Source organism: Haliotis cracherodii, unplaced genomic scaffold (assembly GCF_022045235.1).
Source record: "Haliotis cracherodii isolate W230 unplaced genomic scaffold, xgHalCrac1.p SCAF_6, whole genome shotgun sequence".
NCBI lineage: Eukaryota > Metazoa > Mollusca > Gastropoda > Lepetellida > Haliotidae > Haliotis > Haliotis cracherodii.
This window is the reverse complement of record NW_027266319.1, coordinates 6,849,363-6,861,076: the sequence shown is the minus strand read 5'-3', so window position 1 is coordinate 6,861,076 and position 11,714 is coordinate 6,849,363. Positions and strand designations below refer to the sequence as shown.

At 39.8% G+C, this 11,714-nt stretch overlaps 1 protein-coding gene across 1 annotated transcript; it reads left to right on the top strand.

Moving 5' to 3' along the window:
• Positions 1-1,647: 1,647 nt before the first annotated feature.
• Positions 1,648-11,381, top strand: LOC139445469 (matrilin-2-like). Its single transcript, XM_071226614.1, has 8 exons — positions 1,648-1,717; positions 2,444-2,635; positions 3,353-3,499; positions 5,721-5,834; positions 6,397-6,579; positions 7,854-8,003; positions 9,418-9,531; positions 10,810-11,381. Exons 1-8 carry the CDS (start codon positions 1,648-1,650, stop codon positions 11,379-11,381), a joined length of 1,542 nt encoding a protein of 513 aa, XP_071082715.1.
• Positions 11,382-11,714: the final 333 nt, after the last annotated feature.

Sequence of the window (11,714 nt, the reverse complement as noted above, 5' to 3'; positions counted from 1 at the left end):
TTTAACATAAAAATACCCATAGTCTTGAGTAGTTCTAAATAAGTGTTCAAAACACATATTTTTTTCAAAAAGAAGTTGACAAATAACCCTCCAAACTTAGTCCAAAGATAGATGTTTTACTTTCATCGCAACCTGTTGTGCACTGCTTGAACTCACCCAGTCATTTCTTGTAAATCAGTGAGAGAAGTGATTTCTTGGAAATCGAATATGCCGTTTCCATTGTAGAGGTGACAGGTTGTAGAAATAGTTTTAAAAATGCTAAACGAGTATAATCATGCGCAAGTTTTTTGTATGAAAAGGTTTACTATATTTAAAAGGAGTTTCCGTTTGCGAAAAGGACCCTCTTTTTAACCAATCAGAATCAAGCATTCTTCAATGTCATTTATATAGGCAAATTACTCAAACTACTTTAGAATTAATTGGAAGATGTAGTTGTGGACTATAGGTTTTCTAGTTACATGGATGACATGTAATTTTCTAATTTAACAATAAATACACTCAAGGTATAATAATAGAATTTGTCACATCTATTTTACACATGTTTATTTGCTGAATGTATGCACAAGTTGCACTTGACCAGCAATTATATTGCATGTAATGTCTGATCTGAGTATTTGTTTCAGCCTGTAGAACAATGTTAGGCACCATACTGCACGAGTAAGGAACAGTTTAATCATGTAGTCGTAAATATATGAGATTTGTCAGTTGTGCAGGGAAGCACATGCAATTATTTTACTTGTATCGAGCATTCCACTTAGGTGGTGGTGCTACGGCAATAATAAACATACAAGATTTGACAGTTCTGTTGGGGAGGACCTTCTATGTGTTTACAACATGTAATGATATGGTATTATTGCAGACAAAATCAATCGACAGTACTGGATGTCAACGACAGCATGTGCAATACAAGACCTATAATGAGCAAACTTATTGAACGTACACTGTATCTGCAAGCAATAAGTCTGTCAAATAAATTTAACAATTCAATTATAATAACATGACAGCTGTGATGGTATTCCCTCTGAGTTAAGAGTATATAAGGGAGGTGCTGATCAAGTCCAACCATATGCACAAAGGCAACACAAAGGAACGTCAGAGCACAAAGGTAGGTTTGAATTTTTTACCCTGCTTCAAAGTGTTGACTTTTAACATTCCTTCAAAGTATGTTCGTAATACAGCCTACGTTTATGCCTCCCTGGCGTTGAAATTTAGAATACCTAACTGTAATATATAACCTTATACAACTCAATCCTGGTGTCCCAGTCTGATGAATATTGCTTCAAAGTATTTTCGTAACCCAGCTTACATTATTTGATGTGTCAATCAAGATGCTGCCACTTATGTAAAAGTCCAGGTTCGATTGCCCATGGGTACAATGTGTGAAGCCCCTTGCTGGTGTCCCCTGCCGTGATATTGCTTGAATATTGCTAAGAGTGGCGTCAAATCCAACTCACTCACTCACAACGTTACGTCTCTTCTGAATGTCCTTCCAATACGAATTTCAGTATTTTATTTATTATATTTTATGTATATAATTGTTTAGTTGAGCCGTAAGTGAGGACCGATGGGAGATGAGAAGCATGAGCAATGCAGAAGACCTAACTAGATCGTTATGTTAATGGTCATGAAATGTATCTCTTGCAGACAATGACCGGACAAGTCCTCCTCCTTGTTCTCCTTCTTCTCATCCTTCCTCCAAATGCCTGTCGTAAATTTAGTAAGAACAATACTTTTGTTTGAAATTGTAATCACATTATTTCATCATTTTGCCATGAAGATATCCATTTGTGAAGTAACTGGAGAGAGTGGTAAATGTGTTTATAAGGGTGGGTAAATTCCACGTGGGCCAAGAACTCGACGGTGTAAAAATGCGGCTAGCTCCTCTCTCCGAAACGAATCGTCCGACCCGGGCGCAAGAGATTTGGCGCTTTGACCATTACTGAACAATATCTTATCATCGTTATACCTCAGTCGTAAATTAAGCATTTGCCAATTCGAGCAGAAATCCCGATTCATATGCATAAAGAAACAGAATTGCAATTGTGCAAACCGCGATGCCTATCTACTTTGTCTCAGTGTCCTGTCCCTACATGTCACACAGATGTTATCAATGATAAAGTCCAGTTTATCCCAGACTGTCAATTGACATTCATTCTTAAATATTTTCTCCCCTTTGCTACAAAAAGTATAATCCAATTGTCCAGGAATGGTGAGCTCAAAAGTAGACCTCTAAGACCTTTAAAATTATTATATTTTTACAATTTCTATGTGTGTAAAATTCAACAACATTTTAATGTATCATCATATAAAGTTGACTCAAGGAATTGAATTCCTAGGGGGAAAATGCTTAAATGAACATAACCTCATTATGGTTAAACTAATTCTACTGTAGAAGTTTAAAATTGAAAAATTCGATAGTAATTATCATTAACACGATTTGTAGCTCCACAAAGTGTCTGTGACCATGTATACTCCTTGGCCGAGTTCAACCTACGATGGCCACATGTTGGAAACCTAAACAAAGATGATACAGGAAATCATGGATACCCCACGAGCTCCTTTGATGGTGGGAGAATGTTAGATTATCCACCTGGTGTAGGTTCTTGCGGAGGAAGATATCCAATTTGGAGGAGAGGTAAATATTAACAATTGTATTTTGCATTCACATGTTGAAAAATCTGTTATCAGCCTAATCGGTCGTGACCTGCAATGTTTGCCTTATCCTTGTGTTGGCAGTGTCAATTCATCCTAGAAAATAGGTGTTTTAGTTCATTTTGACCCCTTCTTTTTTGGTGCAATGCATGTGTTTTAACTCGCCTGAATGAAAGTCGTGGCCTGATAGTCGGCGTCTAGCGTATGGGACAATGAAGCTGAAACTATACATACGTGTTCCCAACCAATGACAACACCCGAATTTGAGTGTTCGAATCCGACAACATCCCCTCAGTACAACCACTTAACTAGTGACAACTGAATCTTCACATGCTTACTTCTGAATTTATTCTGGAGGTTTGATTTTCAATGTGGTCACCATATATTTTAAAGATATATGTCCATCGTTGTGAAACATTGTATGGCATATTCTCCTGAGAAGGCATATAAGGGAGTTGAAACTTTGTGTAAAGTAAATTCAACTGTTGTAGATCATGTACATTCCAACAATGTTTTACAATACTACATTTGTTCATTCAGATTTATCATTTAGTTACTTGTTGTATATTTGGTAATACATTTTCCTTAGTATGTATGCATACACTATTCGAATAGCAATGCTGACATCATTATTTTTGAGTGGCTATTGACTACATATCAAGCTATAGTGTACTGGTGCTATTCGTATAATTTCTTGCAGAGACAAGGTCCGGAGTTTCAGTTGTATGTGTTCAAACCGAAACCAGCAACTGTTCCACCACATTCCAAATTGACACAGTTATGTGTGATAATGGGATGGAATGGTACAGTTTGGAGACCAATGTTACCGGCAGTGTCTTCTGCTTTGGTAAGATCTGTTGTTTGCTTCTTGTTGTTTGTTGTTTAACGTCGCACTCAGCAATATTCCAGCTATATGACGGCAGTCAGTAAATGATCGAGTCTGGGCCAGACCGGCCAGTGATTGGCATCATGAGCATCGTTCCAGGCAACTGGAGGACACGACACGACAAGCACATGTTTGTGCCCAATTATAACCAGGTATCCTCGTTGGTAAGTTGGGCGATATTGAAGGTTGTGCAATCGTGACTCTGGGTCTTAATTATGTACTTTGGGTATTTCTCCCAAATGAACTTGTCGTATACCTAAAATACTGTTCACAGTCTGGTAACGACCAATTCATTCGATCACCATAATGTAAATACAGTTCTAATCAATGTGTTCACAATAGTTTGCGAGTGAGAGTTGCGTCCATTAGTCAGGATTCGTTTGATGTCAGTTTGAATCCCACGCTCGTTGGCGAAACAAAGTGGTAATCTTATCGAGCTGTGTAACTTTGCTTTAGCTCCGACACAATGTTGACACGCCGTGACATAACTGACATATCGCTCAAACTGTAGTTCAACACTTAGAGAAAGTTCACGAGTTTCGTAAAAATGGTATCTGACGAGAATGAGTGTGGTACTTTATGTATTACCCACGTAATATGTATTAAAGTGTAAATACAAAACAACTTTCGTTCGTTCACAGACATAACTGAATCCGGTTGCAAAATTTGGTTGCGCATGAATACTGATATATCCCCAAATATGGGCATTGTTGACATTTCTATGCATACGCATTAACAACATCTTCTTGCTGTTGTCTTTGCAAACATAACAGCGCCGACGCTCATGATCTTTTTTAAAGAATTTCTTCAACGTATGGTCATTCAAGCATAGTGTTGGATACGAAGGACAATTATAAGAACATTTAAAAAGTCAATTAGCGCTGCGTTTTAATATCGGACCAACACCGAAAACGGCACCGATTGGCGGGGTGCAATAAAAATGGTTCGGTTTCCTTGATCTATCACCTGAATTTATATTCTTTCCGTACCATTTTGGAAAAGGGAAATCAGAGTGTTCTCCAAAGACGCTCAAGTCAACTGGACCACCTAATACTGAAGACGTTAAAATCAACAAAAGCAAGTCGGCTTGCAAGTCAGTGACAGCTTTGAAAGAAGGGCAATGTCACCAACGGATTTAGACAATACAACCGTGATCTCCTCACAGAGTTTAACGCTAAAGATCTATAGATCTATAGACGGAGTTGTCGAATAATTTGTATCGGAGCTGTTCATTTTTAGTGGTCCATGCATTTAGCAAAGGTACTATTAAGTCCACATGGTCCCCAGTGTGGTGGTCTACCTTCAGTTGCTGGCGATCGTAGCCCGTTTATATCTTATATCGTTATCTATAGTGCTATTCTATTTTATAATTCCATGCTAGTTATATATATCTTTCTGTGATAAATCTAGTTATGTTACTCTCCTTCGTTGGCAGTCTTTTATATAAGTTTCAATATATGTATTATGTTTAACTATTGATAGTCACGCTATGGCTGAAATACTGCCGATGTGACTTAAAATTTTAACTCACTCACCGGAGCATCAAACGTAATTCTAGATATCTGTCGAAATAGTTTAAACTGACTTCATTTCACCACGCTTATCCTTTTGGTCGGGTGCGTCACGCTCATAGGGACCCTTCGATAGTACTCGTACATTACGAATGGATATAACTCGATTATATAATGTCTATAGTAGCTTTATGCATAACAAATGTAAAATGCCGAGCGAATTTGATGCGTGTGATTATCTTGTTTCGCTTAATACAGTGTTTAATTTGTAAGTATCTCTCGCTTTCATGAGTTTCCTTCAGTTCTGTCTCGAAGTGGTAATTTCTTTTGAAAAAAGTGAATAACGTTTCGTGATTTTTGTAGGAATGAAAAAGGTAGTTCTGGTGTGGCAGAGGTCACGGTTGTCTAATCAAAACGAACAAAACGAGGTCAACCTTGTACGACCCACGTGTGACGTACGGATTGAGTATCTCATCACCTTTTCTTCAGCCCTTGGGTAACAAAAACAATATCCCCTTAGAACTAGGATTTGGTTCACAATCGGTATTAAGTTCGGTCGCACAGCGATCGGAAAATGATCGCCTGACGCGATGATAGCGATCGAAAGACATGGGTTTTGAAGAGTAGCGTCATATTCATGGTGATATTAACGATTTGCTAATGTTTTTCAGCACCTAACTACTGTGCCAGTTCGCCATGTGCAAATGAAGGCAAATGTGTAGCAGGCCGTGATGGTTTCACATGCCAATGTAAGGCAGGATTTACGGGTCCCACTTGTGATGGTGGTAAGTATTGCACGTCTTTTTCAATATTATCTCTTGATTGTCCTTAACTAAAACCGTTGGTGTAACAGGCTGGGTTGGATTCCTCACACTGGTACAAGTTGTTAAGCTTGACCTTAGTGCCTTTCGCCATCATTTAGTGGCGCAAAGTCTTACCCTCTCGCTCAAATAATTAGTAATTAACCTTTTTCACTCAAATCACTAAATGTCGGGATAGAATAGTTTCGAAGCATGCTTGTCATAAGAGGCGAAAATATTAATCTGGGTGACTTTGTTGACTATTTCATCGTGCCCTGACGGCGTGGAAGGTTGCAGACAATATCAGTCACTGGTTTTGTCTGACCCAGACTTGATTATGTCGAGTGAACCATGTGACAAATATTATAACGAAACGTAATATTTTGCGTGATTTCTAGGGTCAGTTTTCCCTTCTTGATAAAGTACACATGTACATTCAATCATGTTTCTTTGACCAAATAATCTGCAATAGTACGTGTACTGATATCAGTACAAGAAAAGTTGCCCAAATTAGACAGGACTGATGAATACTAGCATATATTTGCAGATCCTTGTACCGTTTCTACAATGATACCACACGTAGAGCTCAGAGGCCCAACAAACACCAAAATTTCTATGGAACTAGCTACATTTAAGGCTGGATGGTACGACTCCACCAATACCACAAGCATACTGACCCGACCTGTTACGGGCCCGGCATGTGGGTTCCCTTTTCCTCTGTGGGTCAAAGGTAGTTATATCATCTTTGATGTTTTTATGTTACAAACACGTGTCCGCCTTCGTTCGTCTCTATGTGCTTTTGTTAGAATCCGTGTTAGAATTGATACCCAGAAACCCAGTTTCCCACACGAAGCGACTTAATGGATCGCAAGGTAAAGCATGGTGGTACTTGGTTGACAGCGCGTCAAAACATGTATCGTTGCTCTAAATATTATTCACTGGTTTGTCTGTAGATCATTTACAGGACGCCGTCATATAGCTGAGTAATTCGTTATGACAACTGTGGCGGAATTGCCGTGACTCTGGCATTAAGAATGTAAACTTCATTATGTCTACATTTACCTTTGAGTCTGAATCAATTACTCCTGTCGCCCGTGGACCCGATGTAGAATGTGTCCTCAGCACGCCATTGCTGGTCGTTAAAGGTGACCGAACTGGACAACCTGTTTGCTGTGGATTGTGTCCCTGTGTCAGTGGAGGACACTGGAGCCATGAACAGGTGTTCCTTTTGCCAAACACACCACTTTTTGGGGATAATTATTGTTTGTTATTAATATTGATAATGAAATGTTTGCCAAGAGTCCTAAGGCGGTGGCACATGGTCCAGTCTGGTGATGTCAACCTTCGAATTCTATATGTCTCCAATTTTGTGTAATGGGCAGAACCAGCTGGACATTCATTTTGGTGGACAAATGTAGTTATTCGTGTTGTATTTGATGGAGTATACCACGCCTGTGTCACTGTTGTTGAAGACATTCGATAGTGGGCGGGGAGCAGGGATGCTGAATATATTGCTATCACCTTTCAACTATTTGCTTCACTTCGGAATGAAAAAAGAGAAGACTTGAAAATGACAGTTGAAAAGAAAGTGTTTTTCAAAGCAATAATCCTTGGGCTCGTTTTCTGGTAACTGAGGCTTCTGATCCTCCATCAAGAAAACTCAATCCATTTGTAAAATCTAAAGCTGTTTCTGGAATTTGTGGTGCAGTCTTCGGTCTGGATCCCTACTTGTGGAGTGCACATTGAGACATTGTCACGCAAACTAGTGAAACTAATAAATCCAGTTTGAAACAGAAATTCTTCCTGCCAAAGCAGGAGATGAGTCAGGTATATATATCACCAAGTTATATATATTGAAGAATCCGGTGCCTTTAAGCCTGGCAGAAGTATAATAGGAACATCAGTAAGCTTTTGTCATCTTTATGTTAACTTTTAGAACGAGACCTAACATTACAAAATATGTAATACGATACTACGATCTGCGTTTTTTTGAAAATGTTCTAGAGATTAGAGGCGACATGGCAATGATATGTGAATCCAGGCGAGGCAACGTCTGTTATGGCGCATACATGCATACACGTACCCAAACATGCAGTGGCGGAAGACGAGTATTCAGGTTGCCGATTCCGAGGAGCCCATTTTCCTACTGCTATGGTAAGCATACACATGCTATGAAACCTGTGTGCCGCAATCTGATTGTTGTTAAAGTTTTAGACTTTGTACTGTGTATGAATATTTGTCTTGATGAGTATTATGCATTTTCTGTTTACAAATATATCAATCGTAGCGTTCGGGTTACTTTAATTTGTATTACAACAAGACTTGGGAATAAACCTTGCACACCTTGTCCTCAAGTAGCCATGTGTCTAACATCTATACACTAGGTATTAATCGTTTGTGACGTCATGGAATTAGGGGGCACGGGTGGCCCAGTCGTCTAAGGCGCAACTCGGTGTGCAGAGTTGCGTCCCTTGGGCACGCACGAAATCTGATTGTGGGTTCGAATCCCGGTTCACTCCGATTATGTTCCATGTTTGACAGCACCATACCCGTGCTCGTGGGTTCCAACGAAGTGGTAAACGTCTGAGACCTGCATCACTTCGGGCTTTCCTCCCACATTAAGCTGTCACGCCGTGATATAACTGGAATACTGTTAAAAGCGGTGTTAAACCGCACTCACTCACTCACGTCATGAAATTACGTCATACATTCTTGGGTTGTCAAATATACTTGAGTCTTTACAACAATGTTCAACTTTAACAGCAAAGCCGATATTATACTTTCCAGATTGATTTGAACGACAACATTGTTTTTTTAATTTTTGTTGTGCGACATTGTGACATCCTTAAATGTTGATGATGGTGATTGACACCTTTCCAGGCTCTGCTGCAAGGTTCAAACACATGTACAGTTCTCCCTCCCTCTAGGCTAATCGTACAGTTCTCCCTCCCTCCTGTCACATTGTACAGTTGGGGTTGAACCTTTTCAACCTATCTGTTCATCAATTGTAATATTCGCTAATTGCGATGTTTACTGTCCAGCACTCACACTTCTCTAAAATGACATGTCCTTAGAATCCAATTGGCTGATTTGTTGCCATCGGTTCCCTTAACACCAATAACAAACGTGCGAAATGTTCCATTAAACATGCGTGCCATAACACAAGCCATGTCTGCCGACACCCGGACATCTCCCAGTGGTGCTAGCTCTGAATTGTGGATACAACTATAGTATTTTACTTTCATGAACGATGTACATTCGAACCCATCAACATATTATATAGCCACAAGTCAAGCAGTAGCCACATACCCATCCTTAATAGTTAAAATATTAATTACCATATCTTCGAATCTTACGCCGAAAATCATCAGTATTTGAATCGAATCACTGCATCTTGTAAATAAATGAGCTAGGACCATACTAACCGGTGATTGATATCATGAGCACTGCCCCGAGCCGTCGGAGGATAAACGCACACGATCTATGTACAATAAGTGTTGTGGGGACCCGGGTCCCAGTGGGGTATCAACTCCTAAGCCCTCTGTAGATATGTACTGTTATATTCCAGATGTAGATGCATGTGTCCTGCGTCCCTGTTTGAATAACGGGACGTGTGTGCCGGAGACGGACAGTTACACCTGCAAATGTAAACCAGACTTTTCGGGATCTCGATGTCAATCAGGTACCTATAGTCTTATTAGAAATCAGTTCATACATTGGGTATTGATAATAAAGTTGACCTGATAAACACATATCCGGATCAAGGGAATATGTTAATAGTATTGTCCACAATAAACGTTCCCGTTAAGAAGGGAGGGTTTCTGTTTGTTATTTAACGCCGTACTCAGCAATATTCCAGGTATATGACGGCGGTCTGTAAGTAATCGAATCTTGACCAGACAAGCCAGTGATTGATCTCATGAGGATCCATCCATCGGGGGGAACCACGTAATTGGGATACGAGGACATGTCAACGAGCATGTCCAGCCGATCCCGTTAGTTGCCTCTTACGACAAGGCATAGTCGCCTTTTACGCCAAGCATTGGTTGCTTAAGACCTGTTCTACCCCGGATCTTCACGGATCAGGGATTGATCTGATTAACGACATCCAGACTAATGGAGTTTCAATGATTACGCTTCTGCTTGTTGTGTTGTTTAATTGTGCCTCTGACTGTGGTCAACTCTTACATTATGAAAATTAAATATGACAACATGACGAACTATTTGAAATCATACTTGATTGTCTTGATGTCGCTGCAACAAAATCATCACTCTCTTAATCCGTCATCTTCCTGAGCCTTCAAAGTATCTTCAGCGCAATGCACCGCCTCCGTGGTCTAGTGGTTCAGTAGTCGGGGGTTCTATCCCCTGCCGCATCATACCAAAAGACTTTAAAAGATGGTACTTGTTGTTACCCAGCCTGGCGTTCGGCATTAAGGGGCGAAAACAAGGACTAGTTAGCTCGGAATCACTATACTGTGTCTGTATTTATGTTAACCTGCGGCTTGGTATATCAGTTGGCTAGCACACTAATATCGGCATTAGTCTAGACGTGCATGCATGTCGCTGTATAAATGGAGTAATCTTGGACGCGACGTTAAACCCCATTTCATTTCACCTCAGAAAAATGCGCAATGAATATAACTGTCAAATATACGCCCGGCTCATTTTCACAGTAAACTTGATCCCGAGAGTCGCTTGGTTTCAATTACTTGTTTTTCGCCTTTTTTGCTTATTCTCTCCTACATAACGATGTACAGTAAAGTACGGTTATAACGAACTCAAAGGGACTACTAATTTTAGTTCGTTATAACCGTAGTTCGTTATAAGTATATATACAGCATACCTGAAGCAAATAGTCGGGACAAAAAAGTAAGTTCGTTATATCCGTCAATTTGTTATAAGCGTGTTCTTTATAACCGTAGTTTACTGTACTTAAATCTCTTGTTCTATGTTGCAGCATGCAAACGAAATATACTGGACCTTCTCATCATAGAGGATGTTTCTACCTCTATCAGTCAAAGTGACTATGAGAAGATGAAAACCTTTGTGGTAGATACCATCAGTAACATAGACATAAATTCAACTAAAACTAACGTGGCTTTCATGGTTTTCTCGGGAAGAGCGGAAGTCGTGTTCCACTTGAATAAATACAGCGACAAGGAAAGCGTCGTGGCAGCCATCCGTTCCCAAACAAACACCGGCGGGAGTACCTTTCTCGGGGATGCTATCAAACTAGCAATGTCTGAAGTCTTTGCAGAAAGCAATGGGGATCGATCTGACATTCCGAATATGGTTCTTCTCTTCACTGACGGGAAAAGTAGCGCTGATGAAGATGTGAGAAGCAGGATTGATGGGTTGAAAGCCAAGGCGGAAGTATATGTGGTGACTGTCACCGCCGACGTGGACAACACGACCGTCGATGTCGTAGCTTCATCCCCAGCTAACAGTCACCTTTTCGACATCGATGCTCCCGAAACAGCGAGCAGCATCAAGAATGTCACTGCCGCCAGCGGATCATGCACCGAATGACCTACGAAGATGATATTTAAAGACTTCTAACTTGTCTAATATTATCAGAAAATAAAGCAATGTTATTAAAGAACAATGTTGGTGTCATTTCTTTGTCGTGGTTGTTTAATATTTCCAAAATAACACATGTATGTAATGTAAAATGCAAAGAGAATGCATAATAATAATCAATTCGAAAAACTGCTAGAACTTCAGCAATCTCATGATTTGACACTTATTCTAACCCAGAATCCCTTCGCTAAATATCTAGTGAGCTCAACACTCAAAAACTATTGAGTATGATTTCAGCTTTATTGGATATTTTTTTTATCTCAACTCAACAGGATGTCTGGT